A 26,437-nucleotide genomic window follows, 5' to 3' on the forward strand; every position below is an offset into this window, starting at 1 on the left:
ACTTTTCGGTATAAATCAGACTTTCCTCTCTTCGAGTTTTCCAGCATTCTCTTTTTCTTTGCTTGTAAGTTCCTGTTTCTTTGGGTTTTTCCTGTTCTGCATGTATTTTGCTCCCTCCAATGGTCGATTCAGTATTACATCACTTTATGTCTAGCATAAAAATCTGCAGTGGGGAGATATGCTCGACATAACGTGATGTAATATCATGTTGAATACCAGAGGGAGGAAAACATACACAGAACAGATTCCCCCACTCCTCCTGTGCCTCAAAGCAACAGGAACTTACAAGCAAGGGCACTGAAAATGGGGGAAAGCCCTTCAGTTTTGGAACTGGTACCTATCTTATCCTCGTTTCAATACGAGGCCAAAATGTTTCATTTTGGTGAGCCAACGGCTTACAGAGGAACAGGGTACCTTTAACAGCCAGAGCTGCCCGTAAGGTATCTTGGAATGTGGATACACAACACCACTCCCGTAAACCAAAAAAAAAAAAAAATCATTCTCAAAATGCACCAAAAACCAAAGTTAATCACCTGAAAGATACCCACAAGGCCTAGGTCACAGACTATATTTAATACATCAAAGAAGCTTGGCAGATTTGTGATATGTTGCTACTGATGTGCCCACACTTCTACTGATGGCTAAATGCCAAGGACTGTTTTGCTGACAGGCAGAATGCTTCGTTGTTTAGGCATTTCTCTGTTATTAAATGCTGCTAAAACAAGGTTTGCTAACCCAGACCGTGTTCTGCTCGTTGCATGATCATCTTATCTCTACTGACCTCCTACCAAGTAGAGCATAGCTTATTGTCAATGCTTTATTACCCACGAAAGCAGTATTTACAATACCACCAACCAGTCGATGCTTGCCTTGAATGTAACTGGATAACCACAGTCATGTGCTCGCCACTCTCCGGAGCATTTCCAGGGCGGTGCTACAGAGCTCTGGATAAGAGATTACTGAGGACTTATGGGGTCTTGTAATATTTGAAAATTGGCAGTACACTGGAAGCAAGCAGGTTCACACGCCGGTGGTGAAAGCACTAATTCTGCATCTCATTCCCGGACAGCCACTGCTTCAGCCAACTCCAAGACGACGCCTCAGTTCTGGTAGCTTGCTAAAACTTCTCCTTCTGTGGTTTGGCTCCAATGATGTACAAGTGGAAGCACAGTTCTGCTCATGCATCACCTAACACTTCCCAACCTCTAGATTTTAGTGCCCAGAGGTTGGTTGCACACAATTCTGCACAAGCAGAAGCAAAAGGGAGAATACAATATGCCGGACTCAGCACAAGCCACTATAGCAGTCTCTCCCCACCCCCTCTGATGAGAAATTCTTGAAACATTCTTCAGGCTTCGAGAAACCCCAGAAGTGCTGCGATTGTACAGAATATGGTTGGGAAGCATAGGTGTGTACACGCCCACTTGGGGTCCCTCCCCTTCCCACCCACTTCCAGGTCCATCACTGGCCATTTGGGGGGTCAGCATGCCCATAAATGGCCAAATCACCCAGTAAATATCACCTGAGCCTTCGGGGTGGGTGGTATATAAATACAATAATAAATACATAAAAATAAATGTTTAACACATTTTAAAAAATATTTTTAAAATTAATTAACTCCCACCCATTTGGGAAGCCCTTCCAGAGTCATGGATTCCACAAAAGCCTATGAGAAAGCCTGCTCTAGCACTATCCTATCACTATCCTATTCTATAAGCAGAGTTACACCCTCCTAAATCCATTGAAGAAAGTGGCCTTGTTATGATGTAACTCAGGATAGATTGCAGTGTAAGTATACATGGAGGCATCCAAAGGGACTGGGGAAGAAGGAGGAGGAGGAGAAGCTTTTGTACCCTGCTTTTCACTAACCAAAGGTGTCTCAAAACATCTTGCAATTACCTTCCTTCTCCACAATAGACAGCCTGCAAAGTAGGTGGGGCTGAGAGTTTTGAGAGAACTGCTCTGCAAGAAGAGCTCTAGAAGAACTGTGACTATCCCAAGATCACTCTGCCAGCTGCATTTGGAGGAATGGGGAATCAAACCCGGTTCTCCAGATTACAGGCTGCCGCTCTTTAACCACTACACCAAGCTGGCTCTTAAGCTATCTGTCAGGTAGCCAGCTATTTATTTACCTTCTTTACACCCTGTCTTTGTCCCCAAAGGGGACCCAGATTTGCTTGCTTTGTTCTCCTCTACACCGCTCTTTTGGAAACCTCCCCTGCCCTCAATTTCATAAGTGATTCACTAAGTCCCACTGAATAGATCCAAATAGCCCACCTTACGAGCAGCGCTGTAGATCTAGCAGTTTCTCGCAGTTTTCAAGTCGACAGAGAAGCTGGAAGAATCACGTTGGGGTATGTCTCTTCTTCAGCTGCACGTTCCATTTTATTTCTCCCCCCCCCCCCAGCTTCAAAATATGCCTCCCTCTAAAGCAGGCCAATATTTATTGAGCCAGGGGGGTGAATGCCAACCCTTGAACAACCTTTCAAAAAGGTAATAAGTTTATTATCAAATGAAATGTTATTTAATACAAGATGCCAAGCTCATTCGTACTGGGGAAACGTGATTTTTCTTTGCAGATATTCACGATGTGTGATAACTGCTACACCCTAAATGACACATGAAACAAATTTACAAGAGTCTTTAACACCAATTTTAATGAGTAAAAGATGTTACAGAAAGATCAGATCTACAGGGGGAAAGTAACCTTTCAAATTAGTGCTCCCCTCTGTGCAACTAATCTTGATTTAATAAGACAACTAATATGTGTTATTTGAATATTGATTATTAAACATCCAGGTTAATAGAGCTGTTCCTATAAAAGGGGCAAGAAACCTACGTTGTGGCTTTCGGTAATCCGTGTATGACGTTGTAATATGCAGTTGGTATTTATTTAATTTGCAGTGGTATTTAATTAACATGCAATAATGTTTTACGAGATCTAAATTAAACGCTGCGCTTGTAAAGGCTTAATTGGAGAGGTCTTCGGTGTGCGCAAAATAGAGCAAGTCTCTATTCTACACCACCCTATAGCAAATCTCATTGTCAGCAATGTTGTGTGTGTAGTTCTGCCGAGGACCAAGCTTGAGGTCCAAGGCAGGGTCATCAACCTGCACTACAATTGACCAATGGCAGCTAGATCCCGGATCCTGGATCCAATCAGTTTAAAGTGATAGCGTGCACTGGCGGGAAGATCTATTGTGGGGCTTTTGTTTATAAGTTGGGATTTGTGGCAGGTTTCTTCAGTTCAGTTTTTGCCACTTGGTACCATCATGCTGGGGTCACAGATTCAGAATCAGAGTACCTTTATTGGCTGGGGTCACACTAAAGAGCTGAAATGAACTCCCAGTGTCCTGGTCTCTGCATCCATGCAGCTGTAACAGGTAAAGCAGGTGTACCCTAAGGTAGCAGTCCCCAACCTTTCTCAGGTCAGGGACCGCCTCCGGAGTGAGGGAAGAGCCGACGGCCCGGGTGCTGCAAAAACGTGCACGCGAAATTGCCGCGCATGCGTGTTTTCACCACCAGGTGGAGCTAACGTGCATGCGCAGCAACTGTTGTGCATGCGCATTAGCATCACCGCCATGCCGGCGGCTGCGCCAGCCTCTTCCCTTCCTTCTTGCAGCCGGCGGGGGAAGGCAGGCATGGCTGGCAGAGGCCCGGTACCGTGGCCTTTGCGGCCCGCCACCGGGCCGCAGACCGGGGGTTGAAGACCCCTGTCCTAAGGAATCTGGCAGGAGGGGAGGGAGCACCTTTAGAACACAGAATAATGTGATTTTACTCTACCAATGTGGAAGTCAAACTTGCAAAAATTTAAATTGAACTCGTAGAAGTTAAAGGCCAGTGTGGTGTGGTGGTCTGGGAGATATGGGTTCCAATTCCCACACCACAGAACATCACCGGGTTAGTCACACACACTCAGCCTAACATACCTCGCAAGGTTGTTGCGAGAGTGACGTGGAGGAGAGGAAAGCGATGTATGCCGCTTTCTCCCACTGGGGAGAAAGGCTGGGTAGCAATAAATAAATAAACGACTCAGCATAAAATGTTTTAGAAACATTCCCTTGATGATACAACTACAAAGGCAAATTAATTTGTATCCATCAAAATGCCAAATCAGCTTTTGTTGCTAGAAGAAAACAGCTTATGGCCTTAGCCCAGGCTTTCTCAACCAGGGTTTTGTGAAACCCTGGAGTTTCTTGACAGCCCCAGAAGGGTTTCCTGAATGCGCTGGAGTTGATTAATTTTTATTTTATTTTTAGAATGTGTTAAACATTTATCAGGTGATAAGAATATATGGTCATGTTGACCCCCCCTCCCAAAATGGCCAATGATGGGCCTGGGGTGGGTGGGAAAGAGCTGCCCCAGGTGAGCATGTACACAGCTATGCTTCCCTACCATATGATCATGCCATTTCTGGGGTTTCTCAAAGCCTGAAGAATGTTTCAGGGGTGTCTCAATAGTAAAAAAGTTGAGAAAGGCTGCCTTAAGTACTAAAAAAGGAAACAGAGGTTTATAAGGTTTATAAAATTATGTATAGGGTGAAGAAAGTTAACAAAGAGAAAATGTTCTTCCTGTTTCAAAATACCAGAACTTGAGGGCATCTAATAAAGCTAGTGAGCAGTAGGTTAAGGACATACAAAAGGAAATACTACTTTACCAAGAGAGTGAATAAAATGGTGAATTTGCTGCTGGAGAATGTCATGATAGCCTAAGGAATAAACAGCTTGAGAAGGGGATTACACATATTCATGGAGAAGTCTATCAACGGATACTATGAATGGTGACTGAGAGAAGCCTCCAACTGAGAGCCAGTTTGGTGTAGTGGTTAGGAGTGCGGACTTCTAATCTGGCACGCCGGGTTCGATTCTGCGCTCCCCCACATGCAACTAGCTGGGTGACCTTGGGCTCGCCACAGCACTGATAAAACTGTTCTGACTGAGTAGTGATATCAGGGCTCTCTCAGCCTCACCTACCTCACAGGGTGTTGTGGGGAGAGGAATGGGAAGACGACTGTAAGCCGCTTTGAGCCTCCTTCGAGTAGGGAAAAGCGGCATATAAGAACCAACTCTTCTTCTTCTTCTTCTACATTCAGAGGCACTAATCCTCTGAATCCCAGAGTCAGGAGGCAACCTCAGGGAAAGGCGTCAGCCTCTCTGGTCACTGTGTGAGACAGCAGGCTTGACTAGGTGGACGAGTGATCTGACCCAGCAGGATTTATGTTCTTATGAAGGCCTCAGCCTCTATGCCTTGTTTGGCCACTGTGTGAGACAGGATGCTGGACTAGATGGACCACTGGTCTAATCCAGCAGGGTTCTTCTTATCTTCTTAATACAGCGACAGGTTATATATCTACTAGAAATTAAGCCCGCTGTAGAAGAAATACAGCGGGCGCTAGCGGATGGGGAGGCAGACTGTAGGAAGCGAAGGAAGAAGAGGAAAGGAGGTATGAAAGGGAGAAAAAAGGGCACGGTGTGGTTGAAGGAATGGGTAGAAGGGAGAAATAAAGGAAGTAAAGGAGAAAGACAGGAAGCAAGTGAGAGGGAGAGACAGAGAGACAGGAAGTAGATGGAGAAATAGAGAAAGTAAGGAAGTCAGGAAGTAAGAAGGAAAAAAGGAAGGCAGGGAGGGAGGGAGGTGAAAGGTGAGGGGACAGGGTGTGTGTGAAGGGTGGGGGGGAATCACGAAAGGGGGCGAATCGGGAGGGGGAGGTGGCGACGGAAGAGGGGGGGTAGAGAGGAGTGTGTGAGTTGGTGTGTGGGGTGGGTGAAGGGGTGGGAGAGCGCGGTGGGTGAGTGGCAGTGTGTGTGCGTGTGGGCGTGGGGAAGCGGTGGTGGGGCGATAGGGGGGCGGCCAGGGGGGTTTGGCTGGTGAGGCTGTGTGTGTGTGTCTGTGGGCGTGGGGAAGTGGCGGCGGTGCAATTGGGGAGGGCGGCCAGGGGGGTTGTGTGTGTGTGTGTGTGGGTGCGGGGATGCGGCGGTGGCGCGATAGCCATTGGGAAGGGACCCCAGGCGGGAAAGGAGCAGGGACGCTACGTGTGCGAGGGGGAAGCCAGCGGGAGTACTCACCATCGGGGAAGGCTGCTTCTCCTTGTGTGTGGTGAGTCCCTGCCGGCAAGGCAAGGCTGGGTCAAGCAGCCAATGGGGAGCCACGCTTTGTGCGGCTCCCCATTGTCCGCTTGGCTCTGGAGTGATTGGGCCCTCTGAGTGGGCCCTTCGCGGCTCCTGATTGGGCCCTCTGAGTTTTTATCCCGGACAGAGCCCACCCTTTCTCCTCCCCCTTAGGGCTTACTCTTTTATTTATTCCGCTCCACAGGAGCGGTTAAAGATGAAAGAAAATAGAAGTCTGGTGACCCGTTAAGGTCTACCAACATTTATTCCAGCTTGAGTTTTTGTCAATCAGAGCTCACTTCTTCAAATGCACATTGGAAAGAAATCATTTTGTGCATGTCTATACAGAAAACAGACACAGAGGTAGGAGGGAGAAGAAGTTGGGGCAGTGAGAGGCTTTCTGTAGATCCTGAAATCATTTTTCTTTTTCCTAAGTGGAAGAGACCACAACAGCTTGGACTTTAACTTGTTACACACAAAGGACAGGGAAAGAGATCAGAGGTTCCGACCTCTTAAGAGGTACAGAAAAAACGATGTTTAAAATAGTAGGACAAACAACAACTAAACAAGGGAAGAAGGCGCCAGAACGGTATCTGTGACAGGAAGCACTTGACATTTGAGGACAGGCTGCCAGCAGCCCAGCTTGGCTCCTTGCCGAATGCACAGCGGCAGGTTGTGGAAAGCAAGAACTTGTGAAGCACATCTACTTCCTACCTCATGGGGAAAAATGCATCGATGACAGCCAAGAATTACAGTCACATGAAGGAAGAACCTGAGCGACTTGAAACGCAAGCATCGCGCTCCCTACGGGGAAAAAGTCACAGGACAAGGCAGAACCGGATCTTACTAGATACCCGACTGGCAACTGACACGGGGGTCCTGAGGTTCTTTGTGACAAGTCACGTCCTGAACTAGCAGTGTATGAAGAGTTTTCATGCACACATGGCCAAGGAGGAGGGTGATGTGGTGGTTACACTATGGCATTAGGAGGACTTGGGATATAAAAATTCACATTACCGCCGTAAAGTCTGGGATCCAGTGTTTACAGGATCACCTCTTCCATTTAAACCCCCCCAAGAGCCTTAAGATCAAGTGATCAGGACAAAAGAAGTAAAACTGGCCTCAATCAGGGCCAGGGCCTTTTTGGTCCCAGCCCCGGACTGAAACAGCCTTGGAAGACATGTGACATGTGGTACTGTGGAGCAGCAATGGAAGCTCAAAGGAGGCAGCTGAGGGGCAGGCAGCTGATGTGGTAGAGGATCGCAGAAGATGGCTGTGGCAGTGGTGGTGAGAGTGGCGCTCAGCACTGTGCGATGACAGCCACCATGCCCATTCCTCTCAGGGCCCTTCTGGCACAAGAAGAGAGGAGAGAGAAGGGAGGAAGAAGGAGAAAGGGCAGGGAGGAGGCAAGGGAATCCTTCAGGCTGGGATGAAGGAGTGGAGGCAGGACACAGGAGCCCCAGAGCTGATGGATGTTTCCACAACCTGTGAGAATTCAATTGTCACTAATTTCATTTATTATATTTTTTCAAATTTGCTAAACATTCATCATATATTACCATATAGGGCCTTGTCGGTCCGCCTATCCCCTCTCACAACGGCCAATGATGGGCCTGGAGGGGGTGGGAAGGGGAAGGGCGCCAGGTGGGCATGAACACAGCTATGCTTCCCAACCATATTCTGCACGATCATGTCATTTCTGGGGTTTCTCAAAGATGGAGGGATGTTTCAGGTGTTTCTCAAGGGTAAAAAAGCTGAGAATGGCTGTGCTTAGATCATCCACTGTGTCCCATGGGCCAAAGGAAATTTGAAACACAGATATCCTCTGAACTAATGTAACACTTTTTCATCTCTCTGTGCTTCAAAGCACACTATGTACAAAGTTCCTCAATGATCTTGGGCTCTTATCCCCCCAATGTATATCTGCCAGTCACACATAGACAAACTTGATACAGCAAACACCAGTGTTTGCCACGGTAAATATAACTTCTGTGCTAAGGGGACCCAACAAAATCCGTGGCCATAAAGTGCCAACTCTTACTCTTTAAGGGGGGTAAAAATGGTAAGAAAAAACAATTAATAATCATCCCATTACACATTCTTTCTGGGTCTTATCGAAACACTTCCTCCAAGCCACAGACCAAGAAATCGTTGTTCCGTAACTGTTGTTCCTGCTTTTTAAGGTTTCAGCAAGAAGATGCAAATTTTTACAACAGCATTACTTTCCTCGCCCTCATAATACCTCCAAAGTTACTGGGAAAAGTGTTGAAAAATAAAATAAAAGGGATTTGTGCCTTTGCTATGCATACCTGGTATGCAGGCTCACTGAACCGTGAGAAACAGTCGTTATTTGGGAGAAAGGACGCCAGCCTCCAGGTGGGACCTAGGGATCCCCCCCAGAATTACAGGTCATCTCCAGATGACAGAAATCAGCTCCCCTAAAAAAAAAAAAAAAAGGATGCTTTGGAGGGTAGACACTGTGGCATTGTATCTGCCGAGGTCCCTGTCATCCCCAACCATTTCCAGATCACCAGGACTTTCCCAACCTGGATATGGCAACCCCACCCGCTCATTTTCCACTGGTGGTTGGAGGCGGGGGGACACCTGGAAATTCTACTTGACGGGCATATAACCAGCAATCTGTCTAGCAATATATGAGCTTCTGACGAAGAGCAACACATTTTGTTGGAACATTTTGTTGGAATTTTGTTGTAACTGGTCAATGTGGAAAGCTGTTTCTGAGCCAACTGCGACCTGATTTACGGAGTATTTCATACTAGAGAAATAGCCTATGAGGCCAACTCTCTGGTGGTGCCATGAGAAAATGGATGCTTCAGAGGGTGGACTCTATGGCACCGGAGCCCGCTGAGATCCCTCCCCTCCCCAAACCTTGCCCTACCAAGGCTCCCCCCCACCCCCAAGAAAAATCTCCATGTATTTCCCTACCCAGAGCTGATAACCCTAGGCATTAAGAGTTGGAAATTGCCTACACGAAAACCATTCCCCCCGCCTGCAAGACAATTGCTTTTCAGAACGGTAACCACGAATCAACAAGAGCAAATAACAATTTTCATATTCTTCGGCAATAAGCGAAAACTCTGATGTCTTTACAGTAATCGGTCAGCTGTATTTCCTTGAGGTAGAAAACTGACTGTAAGAAAATAGCACATTGTGCTTGCTTGTTTGCGTTGAGCACTAATAAAGGAAATGTGCTTTGTTTCCGTTTTATTTAACAGCCGTGTGCCTATTCCTTTGCTCGCACCAGGACATAAGCACACAGAGACACCCGTCTCCTTTTTTTTTTACTTCACTCCACTGATAAATGGGCCAATTTGCATTAGACAGGGAAGACGACGCTCAATAAAGCAGCTGCAGAGTATAAAACTTATGCATCTGACTGTAATTGCCACGCGTTTTATCTGAGCAAATGTAAATCCGGCGATTCCACAAAGGGCACCTCTTTTCATGCCGAATGCATTGTTCTGTAGTTTGCACAGATAGGGAGGCGTTCGTAAGCAATTCCGGGAGAATTTAAAATGATGGTCCCTTTAACTCCGATCTGCCTAAATAATTTGTCTTTCAAAGGAAAACAGAGATAAGGCACAGTTCTCTTCATTTCCCCATCATTTTTTTTTCCTGGGTAGTTACAGACTAATTATGATGCAGGATTAGAGACTGCAGCAGAGTCGATTTTTATATACAGGTATTCATTACATAAGTTTTAGATGTAACTTATCCCCAGTCCCATACACACCCCTAGCAGTCTTCATAGTCTAGTATACATTTCAGCTAAAATGTTGTGTACAAGACAAGTCCGAGGCAGGGGGTTGAAACCTCTGGCTCTAGAGCCAAATAGGGCTCTTAATACAAAAGAAAGGAAAACGTCTGGTGCACTAGCAGCGAAGAAGAAGAAGAAGAAGAAGAAGAAGAAGAAGAAGAAGAAGAAGAAGAAGTTGGTTTTTATACCTCACTTTTCACTACCCAAAGCAGTTTACAATTGTCTTCCCTTCCTTCCCTTCCAGCAAACTCTGGCAGGAGCTCATAGGAATTGTAGTCCATGGACATCTGCAGGGCCGCAGTTTGACTACCCCTGGTCTACACTGATATAAACCGAGGCAGTCATGTGGAAGAGAGAGAAGGATAGCGTTGGGAAGGGCCCACCTGTAAAGTATCCTAATGCAAGCCATTTCTTTACCTATAAATTTTAAAAACTGCAATCTGCCCCCTAACTGTTGAAAGTGACAAACACCATCACATTGTCAAATCACAAGACTCTGAAAAAGAACAATTGAAAACACCGAAAAAAGGTTTGCTTCTTGCCACCTGGGGAAGGAAAGTGATCTCAATAGGGCAAGGTCAAAGTTTTTGGCTCCTTAGGTCGGCCTTTCTCACCTTTTTCCTTATTATTATACAAAAACTTTTTTACCGTTGAGAAACCCCTGGAATATTCTTTAGGCTTTGAGAAATCCTGGAAGTGGTGTAATTGTGTAGAATAGGGCTGGGAAGCATAGCTGTGGACATGCCCACCTGGGGGCCCTCCCCTTCCCACCCCTCCAGGCCTATCATTGGCCATTGTGTGTTTTGGGGGTGGGGGAGGAAACAGGTCAACATGACCATATTTGGTCATAAAGGTAAAGGTATCCCCTGTGCAAGCACCAAGTCATATCTGACCCTGGGGTGATGCCATCTAGCTTTTTCTTGGCAGACTCAATACAGGGTGGTTTGCCATTCCCTTCCCCAGTCATTACTGTTTACCCCCCAGCAAGCTGGGTACTCATTTTGCCGACCTCAGAAGGATGGAAGGCTGAGTCAACCTTGAGCCGGCTGCTGGAATCGAAGTCCCAGCCTCATGGTCAGAGCTTCAGACAGCATGTCGGCTGCCTTACTACCCTGTGCCACAAGAGGCTCTTTTATATGTGGTCATATCATCTGATAAATGTTTAACATTTTAAATATATATATTAAACATTAATTATCTCCCATTTATTCGGGAAATCCTTCCAGGGCTGTCAAGAAACCCCGGGGAAACTCAGAGAAAGCCTGCCCAAGGTAAATTATTGCTTTTCCGTTTATCCCCGCCCCTGCCCCCCATCAAAGGAGGGAAATGTGAGAAGCCCAACTTCAAAATTAACAATATAAAAACATCTTGGTTCTTCCAGAGCCTTCCCTGTTCCATCACGGCAGCTATACAAGATAAGAATCAACAGATGTGGAGATCCTGGAAGGCAGTTAACACTCATTTTTACTTCGTCTGTCGAGCAGGTTCCTCTCCCCTTCTGGGCACACCCCCAAAACCTGACGCCCTAGGCCAGGGGTGGGCAAACTGTAGACCTCCATATGTCCATGGACTACAATTCCCATGCGAATGCTGGCAGGGGCTCATGGAAATCGTAGTCCATGGACATATGGAGGGCCACAGTTTGCCCACCCCTGCCCTAGACAATGGCCCAGGTTTGCCTCATCTCTGGATCTGAAACCGGCTTGCTTTGCACAAACTCTAAGATCAGGCAGAACTTATCACATGCAACAAAGTTTCCAAATGGTGCTTATTTTGCACAGGAGAAACCTCAACCAGAACTCCCATGAGCCTGTGCAGCGTATGCTATGAACATTTATACATGTTCTTTTAGTCCGCCTTTCTCCCAGGGGCACGAGGCGGATGACACACAGGCATTAGGATGAGATGTCTAGCACCACAAGAAGACACAGAAACTCAGCACTGGAAATAACATGACCTAGTAAACTGCCTAGAAATTACAGAATAGGATTCAACTTATGCTAAATAATACACTAGGGATCATGAGTCCCAATGGTTAAATCCATGGGTTCAGCTGTGGACATGGTCACAGGAAGTGATTTGAGCTCCTTATTAGGACCTCAGCATGGTTCAAAAAAAGGACTGAATGAACCAAGAACCCACAACCAACCCCAACTTATACACACAAGCCACACAATAGATCTTTCTGCCAGTGGGCGTTATTGGTCAGTTTCACTTTAAACTGACTGGATCCAACAGCGGGATCTAGGCTGCACATTGGTCAATTACTGGTCAGTTACTGCAGCCTCTAGCTTGGTCCTCAGCAGGTCTACAAACAGGACACCAATCATTTATCTAAGGAAGTCCGCAAAACACTTTTATTGCTCAGTCTTATTAGACTTGTTTTTATCCTCTGCTTTGCACTACCCAAAGGAGTCTCAAAGCGGCTTACAATCGCCTTCCCTTCCTCCCCCCACAACAGATACCCTGTGAAGCTGAGAGAGCTCTGAGAGAACTGCGAATGGCCTCAGGTCACCTAGCTGACTGCACGTGGAGGAGTGAGGAATCAAACCCTGCTTTCCGGATTACAGGCTGCTGCTCTTAACCACTACACCACTATATCTGCACAGAAAAGCCCTCTGGAATAGTCAGTTTTGCATAGTTGACAAAAGTTCAGGAGAGTCAGAACTTTTCCAACCTCCTTGGACAGACCTTTCTGAAAGGGGGGCACCATGGAGAAGGCTGTTGTACAGACAGTGGTCAATTTTGCCCCTCCAGAAGCCTTTCCTGCTGAGGAAAGGTGTCATGTAGGAGCATAGGGAGAAAGGTGGTCCCACAAATAAGAGAGGCCAAGAACACAGAGGGTCATACGTGGCAGCCAATACCATAATATGTGCTTAATTAAAAATGGGAGAATGCGCAGAATTAGAGTCATATGCTGGCGCTTGGAAATTATTCTTCTTCTCCCTGGGTTATAAGCTCTGAGCAAAAGCACCAGGCTGTCAAACAAGACATGCTTATAAAAACATAGGGCTTACTTCCAAGGTGACAAGCTTAGGGTTGTTCCCCCTCCCCTCGCCTAACTTCCTTCAACCTGAAGAACTCTGTTCTGTTATGGCTGAGGCCATATTACATTCACAGCACAAAGGTTTCTTTGGATCTGACTCCTGCACATACGCAATGTTTTGCATTTGGTCAGTGTATTGCACGAGTGTGTGCGAGCACCCACTCATCACACAGCCTGGCCATTCAGTTTCCCTTCTTCCTTCCCACAGCCTATTCATTAAATGTACCATCCAATTAAAAAACGCTGGAACATAACCAATGACTGCCCAGCATGGTATAGTGGTGACCAAACTGTGGCTCTCCAGATGTCCATGAACTACAATTCCCATGAGCCCCTACCAGCATGGGAGACCCAAGTTCAAATCTCCACTTATGCCAATGAAGCCTGCTGGATGATCACTCTCAGTCTCAAATGCCTCTCAAAGTATGCAAAATGGCTAATAGGATACAAACAGGCTTTGGCTGCTGTGCAAACCAGTCGTTTAAGTGGGACAAAATATCAGGCCCCAAATATGACTGTGGTGTAGCCCGCTAGACTATTTTCCATTTGTCACAGGAATATGAATGTCATGCTTTCCAGGGAGATGCGGTAGAGCTCTTTGTGCTGTTCCCAGCTACGACTGAGTAGATTGAAAATAGATATTAGTATTTAGGGAGCTTGCCCAGTCTGTCTGTACAACTGTTGTACCTACTTGGCTACATATTTTATATTATAACATGCTTCCTGAGTGTAATTCTGCCATGCGATAAATACAATAAATACATCCTTTCCAAGATTGTTGTGAAAGTAAAACAGAAGAGACGAGAACAGTTTAAGCTGCTTTGGGTTACAAATGAAAGAAATAAAAAATGACTTTTATGGAAGCTGAAGACTGTACTGTGCTTCTCAGTCAAGCAACAAATGTATGGTATCTCTGGCATTTGGAGATGAGTTATCATTCCAGGGGATTCCCAGTTCGCCCTGGAGGTTGGCATCCCTAGTTCAGTGGCTGTGATCAAAATTTATATATATATATGGCTGCTATGGACACTTCAGCCATCTGAAGAAGTGAGCTCTGTCTCACAAAAGCTGTAAAGGTAAATGTGTTCCCTGTGCTAGCACCAAGTCATGTCTGACCCTTGGGGTGATGCCCTCCAGCGTTTTCATGGCAGACTCAATACAGGGTGGTTTGCCAGTGCCTTCCCCAGTTAGTACCGTTTACCCCCCAGAAAGCTGGGTACTCATTTCACCGACCTCGGAAGGATGGAAGGCTGAGTCAACCTCGAGCCGGCTGCTGGGATCAAACTCCCAACCTCATGGGCATAGTTTTCAGACTGCCTTTCAGCCGCTTACCACTCTGAGCCACAAGAGGCTTAGGCAGCAATAAATGCTCTTCGTCTTCAAGGTGCCACTTGATGCTTGTTTAGTTTTACATTAGTAACATTTATAAATGCAAATGTGTTTAATTTAAAAAATGTAACACTCACTTTCCTTGGAGCAATCTTACAATGTTAATTGCCTCCAAGTCGTCAGCTGTCTGGCAATCCACTTCAAAATCCTGTCTTCACTTCTGCCTGTCTTTTGGCTCTACAGTTCCCTGCAGCTCCACTCACTGGCTCTTTACACAGCTTTGCACCTGGGCAGACCAAGGCAGGGGACCGAAACCTGATGGACTAGCTGTATCTGAAGAAGTGAGCAGTGTCTCATGAAAGCTCCTGCCCTGCCAAAAATGTAATTTTAGAATGGAAGATTAGGATCTAATTCTCTGGTTTTAGGACAGGAGACCTAACTTTTTATTTCCTCTACATTTTTATAACCTCTACTCTGGAAGTAGTATTGCTATTACTGCTATGAAAGGCAACGGAAATGGTGAGGAGTTTGGAGACCGAGACGTATGAGGAAAGGTTGAGGGTGCTTGGTCTCCAAATTCCTTGGTCTGGAGAGAAGACGACTAAGATGATAACCATCTTCAAATACTTGAAGGGCTGTCACATAAAGGATGGAGCACAGTCGTTTGCTCTTGCCCCAGAGGGTCAGACCAGAGCCAATGGGTTTAAATTAATTCAAAAGAAATTTCAGCTAAATATCCAGAAGAAGTTCCTGACAGAGCGGTTTCTCAGTCGAATAGGCTTCCTCAGGAGGTGGTGGGTTCTCCTTCCTTGGAAGTTTTAAAGCAGAGATTAGATAGTCACCTCACATAAATCCTGATTCTTTAAATGTAGGCAGATTGTAAGTAGCTGGGCAGAAGGGATTGTGTCTGCGCTTGGCTTTTGTGGCTCTTTCTTGCATGCTCAGGGAAATGCCGATCAACACTTTGGGGTTGGAGGTCAAATTTTCTCCAGGTCAGATGAGCCAGGGATTCGGGGGGGGGGGGGGGTTGGAGGGGAGCATCATCTGGGCATGGAATTGGGGTCACTGTGGGAGGGCAGGTACTTGTGAATTTCAGGCATTCTGCAGGGGGGTGGACTAGATGACCCTGGAAGTAAATTCCAACTCGTTGATTCTATGAATCAGAACTATAGAGTTGGAAAGGTCCATACAGGTCATGTAGTTCAACCCCCTGTTCAATGCTGGATTAGCCTAAAGCATCTGTGATAAGTAGCTGTCCAGTTGCTGCTTGAAGACTGTCTGTGAGGGGGCGCTCACCACCTCCGTAGTAAGCCAATTCTACTGCTTAATTACTCTGTGAATTTCCTCCCCTGCTATTTAGCTGGTAGTATTCTATACATAGCTTAAAGCCATTATTTCAAGTCCTATGTTGCCCATAGGAACTGTTCCCTGCCCTCCTCTCAGTGACAACCTTTCAAATACTTAAAGAGAGCGATCCTGTCACCATTCAACCTCCTCTTCTCCTGGCTGAACATTCCCAAGTCCCTCAGCCTTTCCTCACAGGGCTTGGTCCCCAGGCCTGAGATTTTCCTTGTCACTCTCCTCTGAACCCTCTCAATTGTGTCCACATGTTTTTTGAAGAGAGGGCTCCAGAACTGCACACAATACATCAGGTGCAGTCCAACCAATGTGAAATCCTGCAAAAGTAACTTCTGTTCAAACTCAAATGCTGAGTCACTACATCCTAACTGAGTTTCCTCCCCTTCCCAGACTCTGCCTCTCCCAGGCTCCACACTAAAATCTCCAGGTATATCCCAATTCAGAGTTGGCAACTATATCATGTTCTCAAATTATGAAATCTAGAGATACACAATAATGGGATACAATTTGATTGCAAGCTAATAGAAATTCTCTTAAAAAAACAAGTTGAATAATATACTTGTTCATATCAGTTCTCTTCAAGATAGTCAATTAAATCAGCCTTCCAGTTGGTGGTGGACAGTACTGTCAAGTCACAGTTGACTTGGCAACTCCATGCAGGGATGGCCAAATTGTGGCTCTCCAGATGTTCATGGACTACAATTCCCATGAGCCATTGTTGGGCATGCATATATATTGGCAGGGGATCATGGGAACTGTAGTCCATTTGGCATCTGGAGAGCCACTGTTTGGCCACCCCTGCCGTAGGGTTTCCAAGGCAAGAGATGCTGAAATAAGTTGGGATCGAAGTAGTTTTCCATTGCCTGCCTTTATATTATAACCCTAGACTTCCTTTGTGTTATCTCACTCAAAGAGCCAGCCCTATTTAGCTTCCAACATCTGATGAGGTCAGGCTAGCCTTCCATACTCCTCCCATAAGGCAAGATCTTGAGAAATAAGAGAAGCCATGTTGGGTTACACTAATGGCCCACCTAGTTCAATGTTCTGTGTCACACAATGGCCAAACCCGAGGTGCCATCAGGAGGTCCACCAGCAGGGCCAGAACTCCAGAAGCCCTCCCACTGTTACCCCCTCCAAGCACCAAAAATATAGAGAATCACTGCCCCAGACTACAGTGTTCCATCTATACCTTGTGACTAATGGTCACTGGTGGAGCTCATGCAATCTCACCTTGAAGCTGTTGATGCTAGGGATGGCCAAACTGTGGCTCTCCAGGTGTCCATGGACTACCATGAGCAAGAGGTTCATGGGAATTGTAGTCCAGAGCCACAGTTTGGCCACCTCTAGCTGTGTTAATAGCTGCTGCCACTTCCTGCAGCAGGGAATTCGATGAGTTAATTCCATTTTGGGTGAAGAAGGAATTCCTTTTATCTGTTCTAAGTCTATTGTTCATCAATTTCATTGAGCACCCACAAGTTCTTGTATTGTGAGAAAGGGAGATAAGTACTTCTTTCTCATAATTTTATAAACCTCTGTCATGTCACTCTTTAACCTTTCTTCATTTCCCAGGGAATTGCCAATTGCTACTTTGGGATCAGGAAGCGATTTTTTTCCAGGCCAGACTGGACAGAGATTTTGGTTTGGGGCGGGATGGCAGGGGGGTGTCATCATCTAGGCATGGAATTGGGATCACTGTAGGTGGGCAGGTAGTTGTGAATTTCCTGTATTCTGCCGGGAGTTCAACTACATGACCCTAGAGGTCCCTTCCAACTCTATGATTCTATTATTCAAATCTATGATTCAGAGAGAAAATGTTCCATCCCCATTAGCATTTTAGTTGCCCTTTTCTGCACTTTTCACAGTGCTTGAATATCTTTTTTCAGGTGCAGTGAGGTAATATTACTATGTGGTAATATCTTATTACTATGAGGCAATACCTTATTAATATGAATCTGATATGTATGTAGTCTTCATTTAGAATATAATTAAATAAGAAGTATCAGAAAATCAAATAAAGTGCTTGGTCTCCTTATCCATAAATGCAGCAAAGTCTACGGGTAAAGGAGCCATCTCTACATACTTCTATCTATCTTGTGAATTTTTATTCTGCCCTTCCTCCAAGGAACCCACAATGGCATGCATAGCGCATCCTTCCCAATTTTATCCACAGCATAACCCTATGAGGTGAGACACGGAGGGGGGGGGAGAGAGAGAGAGAATTATTAGCCTGAGGTCACCCCGTGAGCCTCCTGGCTGAGTATACAGGAGGAGGAGGAGGAGGAAGAGGAGAAGATTTGTATTCCCCAATTTTCACTACCTGAAGGAGTCCCAAAGCATTTTACAACCACTTTTCCCTTCCTCTCCCCACAACAGGTACCCTGTGAGGTCAGTGGGATTGAAAGAGCTCTAAGAGAACTGCTCTGTGAAAACACCTCTCAGAGAGCTAAGGTCAGCCAGCTGGCTGCATGTGGAGAAATGAGGAATCAAACCCAGTTCTCCAGATTAAAGTCCACCATTCTTAACCGGTCTTAACCTAAGATTGGTCTCCCCAGATCCTAATCCAGCATGTCCACATATATAGAAAAAGGTGGCTTTGTCAATTAGTCAACAAAGTCTCAACCAATTTTGTCCTTCTCACAAAATCCTCTAGGATGGAGTATGCTCCTGGAGACATGGGAAGCTGCATGCAGTGGAGAGTCGTTTATTTATTTAAAATAAATAAAATAATAATGAATAAAAAAATAAAAAGCAAGAACTAAACTAAATTACATCGAAGAAAAGCCAGTATGGTGTGGAGAGCCAGCATGGTGCAATCGTCAAGAATTTTGGACTACGATCTGGGAGACCTGGGTTCAAATTCCTCCTTGTGCTGGATGACTGGACCAGCGAAACTCTCTCGCCCTCACCTGCCTCACGGGGTTGTTGTAAAGATAAAATGGAGGAAAAGAGAACAACATAAACTGCGTTGTGTCCCCCTTGGGGATAATGGCGGGGCAAAAATGAAACCAATACAAAAATAAATGAATCACCTCTAACCTTGGCAGAAATAATCCAGAAATGGTCTTTTAATTTGGCAGGGCCTCGTGGTCATTATGCCACCCCTGCACTATGTCCTCTGCCGGCCAGCGGTCCGGACGCTCCATGACAAGGGTGGGCAACTCTTCAAACGGCCCTGAACTACAATGCCCATGAGGCCCTGCCTGCAAAGCCGACGGGCAGAGGCTCATGGGCATTGTAGTCCACGTGCACCCGAACCCCACTCCCTCCCCGTCGCCATCCACCCAACCTCCGTGAGGGCGCGAGGGCTTCAGCGCGCCGCCTTGCGCCTGCGCGGCGTCGGTGGATCCGCGCATGCTCCTTGGGCCCCCGCGGCGTCGAGCGCCGCGATTCCTCAGAGAAGCGTCCGTCGTCGCCTTCTCCGCCCCCCGCCCGGTGCCTTCATGGCGGCCTCCCTGCCGTCGCCGGGGCCGCCCCGCCCCCGCCGCCCCCTGGCCCAACCGCCCGGCCTGCCCGCCGTCGTCGGCCCCCCTCACTGAGGCGGAGGGCGCAGGCGACGGAGGCCCTCACGCGGGCCATGGCGACCCCGCGCTGGCCCCCTCCGCCCGGGCTCCTGCCACTGCCGCTGCTGCTGCTGCTGCTGGCGCTCCTCGACGGAGGGGGCCCCGCGCGGCTGCCCGCCGGCTGCAAGCTGGACGCGGGCGGGGCGGGGGGCGGCGGCCGCCCCAGGAGCAGCGCCAAGGCCGAAGGAGGAGGAGGAGGAGGAGGCGGGGGGAAGGTGGTCTGCAGTAGCCTCGACCTCGACCGCCCCCTCCCGCCCGACGCCCTGCCCGCCAGGACCCTCGCCCTGTGAGTAGCGCGGCCGGAGGGGGGAGAGGGCTGGGCACGGCGACCCCCTCCACGGGACACGCCAGGACCCCCAGGCAGGCAGCCGGGGGAGGCAGAGGGGGGGGGTCTTATGCAGGTCGAGACGCAGGGGTAGTCAAACTGCGGCCCTCCAGATGTCCATGGACTACAATTCCCAGAAGCCCCTGCCAGCGAATGCTGGCAGGGGCTTCTGGGAATTGTAGTCCATGGACATCTGGAGGGCCGCAGTTTGACTACCCCTGGTCGAGAGCGACTCTGATTTTATTGTGCTGCTTCAGATCGACACGGCTACCCCATTTGAATCGGAACCTCAAAAAATCAGCACCATCGTTTGTTTTGTGTTGTGGTTTGGGGAAGGAGAGTCATAGTGCTGATCAGTAAGAAGGCTGGTTTGGACAAGGGTCACTCTTCTTACCTGTCCGGTCCTCATGCTGCATACTTGTAGTACTGATTACTAATTTATTCTTTCCTTACTTCTTTGATCTCCGTATAGAGGCAGTCTTGCAATTTTTGTGCCATTGTCTGAGGAAGTGTGCCTGCACACGAAAGCACAACACCTTGAATAAAACTTGGTTGGTCCTAAAGGTGCCACTGGACGTAGGTTTTGTTGTTCGACCTGAAGGAAGATTCAGGTTGGGTAGCCGTGTTGGTCTGAAGCAGCAGAGCAAATTTAGAATCCAGTGGCACCTTTAAGACCAATCAAGTTTTCTTCAAGGTGTGAGCTTTCGTGTGCAGGTGCACTTCCTTAGATACAAAAACAACCTCCCCTCCAAATGTCAGAGACCCCCCTGCATATAAATATGCCGAGACTTTGAAACTCTGCAAAGTTTGAAAATCTGTCCCCCACTGTACATGTGTTTGGGGACATGTAATGACTGGTTTAGATTTTGTTTTTAATCTTATGTTTTTCCTATTATGTTATGTATATGATATAATATATGATTGTATTGTTAGCCACCCAGAGCTCCATGGGAAGGGTAGGTTATAAAAATAAAGTTTATTTATTTATTGGCCTGCGGAAGTGTGCCCACACACTAAAGCTCATCCTATTAATAAAACTTTGGTCATTGTGTCGTTGAATTCAAAACTTTTTGGCCCATTCTGTAGGCATGCTAGATAATGTGCTTTCAGTGCTCCTTTAGAAGCAGAGGTTCCTGTTTCACACAGGAAAATCCAGCTGGGTAAGCACATTGGAAGTGTATTATCCCACATGTGCAAAATGGGCCTTTGTTTTACTATACAGTGGTTTGAAGAGATGAGTGTATAGTAAAATAATGGATTGTTTATCTTTAAAAAAATATATTGCATCTCCTTTTTTAGGGTGGCTCATGACCTTTTTGGCTTAAGGGCTCAGGAGCAAAATTTACTTGATATGGGGAAACCCTTTTTTAAAAAATATTTTTTTTGGAAAATTGTTAAAACCACAAAAGCCTGGGATCCATTTTCAAATGCCTTGTGATCCACTTTTGGGGTCAGGGTAGTTTGAGGTATGCTGCCCTGTGAAGTAGTTTTAAACTTTACAGATTGCAGTATGATGGGTGTGCCTCTCCTGAAGTCCACAGACTACGGTTTGGTGCAGTATGGTGAGAGTTTTGTAATAGCTATCATGGATGATTTATCAATAATACTAGTAATGACAATAATAAATGTCCTCCAGTTTTTGTCCTCTTTCTCCCTCTGCCCCAAAACTCAGGTCATTCAGTATGCTAAGCACTCTGCTATAGCAAAGCAAAACTTTAGGTGGTAGTATTTAAACTTTTTATTACTGGATCAAATAAAATCCTGGACTGCAATTTGGGAAATTTGTTTTCTGATCCTCACTTTGTTGTAGAAGCCTGTGGGGTGCCCAGTGATACACCCAAACTACTTTACGGAGTAGTTGTGAGGATAAAAGGAAGGGAGAATGTAGCAGGCTGTTTGGGGTTGACATTGGGAAGAAAATTGGAATATAAATGAATAAAATCCCATCTTTCACTCGTTTTTCATCATTCTATCTCACTTTATTTTTCCTGTAAATATTCTTAGTTCAAAGCATGACCCAGTTGTGAGACCTAACCCACATGTTTAGGGTTGGATTAATTACAGTATTATGTTTCCAACCTCCGGCTGGCCCAGATGTCTGGAGAAATTTATAAGCAGTACATAAGCTGATTATTTATGTTCCATTGTTTGTCCCCAGCATCATGCTCTGGTTGTACTACTCTTTCTGAACATGGATGTTTCATTTAGATATCAGTGCCTATGAATACAAATGACACAGGAGCAGGATCTTTGTATCCCATAGGGCTTCCTGGGGCTCTGTGAGAGCTCCCTAGGAGTTCCCCAGCCTTTCCCCTGTATCCTGCCAATCCACTCGGCCACACTTCCAGCCTGATTCTGGTGCTTCTCAAAGCCTGAAAAATATTTCAGGGGCCCCTCCACTGTCAAAAGGTTGGAAAAGGCTGCCTTAGAGTGAAGCTGTGCTCTTCATTTAGAAGCTCAGTCCTAGTCCAGTTTACTCAGGGACAGCGATGTGAGGTGGGAAAATATTTTGGAAAACCTCATTTATTTTTCCATGGAAAGTTCTCTGCCCATGTATGTAAATATAGTTGTCTGGGCTGATGTACTGTGAATCAATCCTGTTAGATGGGCTAAATGTGGAATATGAAGCATGGATAAACCACAGCACTGGTACATGGTGCATTGTCTTTCTTCTGGGAATGTTATTCAAATTTTGCTAACGTTGGGGGGGATTGGAGAATCTACTTCTGCTCAGAAATAAGTTACAGTCTTGTATGGGAGTAAGTTTCCTATTGAATTAAGTGGGACTTGCTTCTTGGTAAGAGTGTGTAGAATTGAGTTGTGAGTTCTGTCCATTTTGGTGCAGCCAGCTTCTGAATAAAACATCCATGGTGGTTAACAAATGAAAAGCCACCCTTTATTATACTGTGAACTTTATATTTGGTTTACTTCATGTATACCCCTCGGTTCTTCCTAATAGGGACTCAGAATGGCGTACAATGTTGTCCCTTTCTCAGTTTTTATCCTCACAACAACCCTGTGAGATAGTTTAGATTGAGAACGTGTATCTGGCTCTTCCATGAAAGAGTGAGTATTCAAACGTGGAATTGCCGAATCCTAATCTGGCATTCTAACCACTACACCCGACTGCCTGTCTTTGTCACTTGGGCGTTTCTTCCTTTAATATTCAATATTCCTTTAATTAAATGAATCTATATCAGCCAGAATGCCTATCGGTATCTAATGGCCTAAAAGGGACAGAGAGCTTTGCAATTATTAATTACCAAACAATTTACTTTAGTGAAGTACTAACTTTCCATTTAAATCAGGTTCATGAAGAGCTTCTCAGTTTCCTAATTCAGGATCCTGGCATATACTCTGGCTTCCTTGTTTTTACTAGTCTAAAGGTATATTTTATTTAACTTATATGCTGCTGCTCCTAGACCAGCTAGCCCACAGTGGCTTACAACACTTTATCCATAATAGTAAAATCAATATTAAAAAAAACCTACCACCCTCCCTCGCAATCCCCTTCCCCACCAGCTCCAAAATTGGAGCCATATATGTCCAGGGAGATGTAAGCAGTCAGGGTACCCAAAGGCACAGGAGGAGGGCCTGATCTTCCAGATGCTGGGAATCTTAAGAATTGGGAAAGACTGCCACTTTATAGTGTATATCTACAGAACCTAATGACAGAGTAGGGATGGGTGTTTTGCAAGGTTTGTAGGATTCGCAAGTAGTTATGGTGGGGCGGGGAGGAGAGAATTAAAAAGCCAGTGTGATGTAGTGTCAAATTGATGTTGCAGGCTGGCTTATCAGACTGGAGCTAAGGAAACCCAGATTCAAATCTCCAGTCAGCCCTGAAGCTTAGAGGGTGACCTTGGGCTACTCATTGTATAGCTTCACTTATAGAGTGATTGTGAGGATAGAGTGAGAAATGGGAGAATCAAATACACCAACCTTGGAGCAAGAATGGGATAAAAAAATGTGATAGATACTAGAATCTAGGGTCAAATGGGACTGAACAAAATATTAAATACAGGATCAAGTGCAATTGATGGGCATCAGGCATAGGAATGGGGGGGGGGAGGAATGTCTCACAAAGCCTCTGCAGAAATAATTATTGCAGAATGTGGCAGTAGCTACCAAATCCTGTTTTAGAAGAAGAGTTGGTTTTTATACCCTGCTGTTCACTATCCAAAGGAGTCTCAAAGTGGCTTACAATCACCTTCAATACTTCTCCCCGCAGCAGACACCGATGAGGTAGGTGGGGCTGAGAAAGCTCAGTCAGAACTGCTTTGAGAGAACACTTCCAAAAGAACTATGGCTAGCCCAAGGTCACCCAGCTGGCTGCTTGTGGACAAGTGGGGAGTCAAACCCAGTTCTCCAGATTAGTGGCTTCTGCTTTTAACTGTTAAACCTAGATGGCTTTATAGATTCTCAGTATAAATGTATTAATGGTATCTATGTATTAATGACTAGTTGCCATCTTAAAGAAAATTGACCTTTCAGTTCTAGAAGCCTTATAGCTTGGAATGCTAGATGCTGCTGGCACAGTGGTTGATTTTTTTCAAGAAACTCCTGGCTGGCTAAAATTTGAAGCAATGCAGGATAACTATCCAGCAAAGCAGTTCTTATATATCTAGATGACAGAGCATTACACCAGGGCCAGATTGTGGGCTGATGAAGGCTTCTAGTCTAGGATATAAAATAATCTGCTCTGTTTCCCAGGCATGTCTCTCACACCATCTATTTCTGCCACATTTACATCTGTGTGACTCTCTGGCAGCAGCCTGTTGACTTTCTAAATTTTGCTGGTGGGAGACTTTGATACTGCCCTACATTCCTGGCCTTAGGATTGCACCCTTTATTTCTTCCATCTGCATTAAAAAACATTATGATGTTGTCAGTTCTCAGTATTAGAGAGGTGGGATCATTACAGGTTTCTGAGTTGCCTGGTATGCCAACCCCTTGAGGATGGTCTAAGGCAGGGGTAGTCAACCTGTGGTCCTCCAGATGTCCATGGACTACAATTCCCATGAGCCCCTACCAGCATTTGCTGGCAGGGGCTCATGGAAATTGTAGTTCATGGACATCTGGAGGACTACAGGTTGACTACCCCTGGTCTAAGGGAAGAGGTAATAATGAAGCAGGTAGCCCTAGATTCCATGCGCAGGTTTGACTTTTCTGAGTAGTGTGCCAATCTGCAAAACATCCAAAATACGAAGGATCAAGATGTGAACTTCTTTCTCACTTCATCTGTTGCAGCGGCTAAAGACACTTCTGAGGCAGCATTCTAAGCTGGTTTGGGGAAGGCAAAAAAAGCCATTGAAATAATGGGGCAAACCTAAACCCCCTTCATAGTGCCAGTCACATGTTATAGTGAATACATGTACAACCTGCACGTATGTGTGTACATCCATATATAAATAAGAGCCTTTACAAATGAAACTGAAGATTGATACATGGATAAGTGTGGGAGTTAAATCACGCGTTCACCCATACACAGGTTGAATATAACATGAGAATTACTCAACACACATATAAAGACAAATCAAGTGTACGCTGCCCAGAGTGTGTGTGTGTTAACTGTAAATCATGAACAGGACTCATGTTGGCAAAGACTCTGGCACAAGCACACTTACAATACCAGCTTCCCCTGAGTGCCCAAGCAACAGCTGGTAAGTCTTCTGCCCACATGTAAGCAGCGGGGCTGGATGCATCAGGAGCAAGCAAAGAGTATGTGTGTGCTTGTAGTCTAGCTCTCAGTCCTGTGCTCACTTTCCTCTGTGCTGCAGAGTTTAGCCTTGGGTTAAAGATTTAATTACTGTGATTTATAACCATTCTTAACCTACAAAGTGCTTTTTAATTCTGATCTCATTTTATCCTGGTGCAGTGGGAAAGACAGAGGAATGTTCAGTTCTCCATAGCGACAGTGATCTTCGTAGCTGAACAAGGATTATAACCTGGGTCCCGTATCAAGCCAGACATTCTGCATCACACTCAGATATTTTATTTTGCTGGAAACCATTTTCCCTCCAAGAATAATTCCAGTTCTTCAGCATTGCGTTAGTACACTGTATAGTGCTGGAGCAGGACTTGGCCTGGTTTCTAGTTTACCTCATCTAGAATTGCAACCTCTCCAGTGTTTATGGAGAAAAGGAGCTTTCAAAGATTCTTACCTACTTTAAATGCTTCCACTGTTTCCAGCCTTCAGTAGTGTATTTATCCTATTTGTTTGCTGTCATTTAATAGCAGTAACAGGTAAAGTGTTAAGTCCATTTGCAAAACTGAGAAATACAAGGCATTGAATTCCCAAAGCTAAATTATGTACAGGCAATTCTTTTAAATATTTGTGGTTGTTGATTGTTTTTTCCATCTCTTAATATTGTGTCAAAAACAATTCTGTAGGCAGAGAGATCAGTGAAGCTGGTAATGAATTAGTCATATCCGTGCAGTTAACAGTGAAAAGTAATGAAATCGTGTTTTCCTGTTTATTCACAAAAATTACCTTGAACATAATTTTTTTTTGAAAATTTTAGATCATACCGGAGACAGAGAATGCAAGCTCCTAAGAATAATGCTTGCACATCTGCCTTTTCAGAGTCAAACGAAGCCTCGGGAACCAGGAGGCAAAATTCTGTCTAGCCCAGATTTTATGATCTTGTACCTTGAAGTAACAGACTGCCACTTAACCTGAATTAGTGTGCGATTTTGTAATTGCCAAGCTATCCACTATGCAAACATTTTAGTACTGTCAGCACAGCCTCTAGAATTCACTTAGGACTTATAATTGGTACTGTCATCAAATATCACCCCATCCCTTGCGGCTGAAAAACTTCTCGGTGGAATTCAAGTCATGGTGCTGCAGTATCTCTTTGTTAATATGTATTTTCATGGAATTTCTGCTGTTGGTCAGAATTCTGCAGCCCAAGTGTTGACAGATAACAACAT

The 26,437-nt window shown here is 45.6% G+C and overlaps 2 protein-coding genes across 2 annotated transcripts in view; one reads left to right on the forward strand and one right to left on the reverse strand.

The window, feature by feature from the left end:
* LOC143819658 (cytosolic beta-glucosidase-like) overlaps window positions 1–18,790 on the reverse strand; it is a 92,340-nt gene extending 73,550 nt beyond the window's left edge. Inside the window, exon 1 of the mRNA XM_077301546.1 lies at window positions 18,656–18,790. The gene's annotated coding sequence lies outside the window, so the exon portion shown is untranslated. The remainder of the gene's footprint in view (window positions 1–18,655) is intronic.
* Window positions 18,791–18,973: 183 nt separating this feature from the next.
* ADGRA3 (adhesion G protein-coupled receptor A3) overlaps window positions 18,974–26,437 on the forward strand; it is a 59,081-nt gene continuing 51,617 nt past the window's right edge. The window contains exon 1 of the mRNA XM_077301548.1: window positions 18,974–19,465. Within this exon, the coding sequence (XP_077157663.1) occupies window positions 19,194–19,465 (272 nt within the window). The 5' untranslated portion in view covers window positions 18,974–19,193. The remainder of the gene's footprint in view (window positions 19,466–26,437) is intronic.

This window comes from Paroedura picta, chromosome 10 (genome assembly GCF_049243985.1).
Source record: "Paroedura picta isolate Pp20150507F chromosome 10, Ppicta_v3.0, whole genome shotgun sequence".
NCBI lineage: Eukaryota > Metazoa > Chordata > Lepidosauria > Squamata > Gekkonidae > Paroedura > Paroedura picta.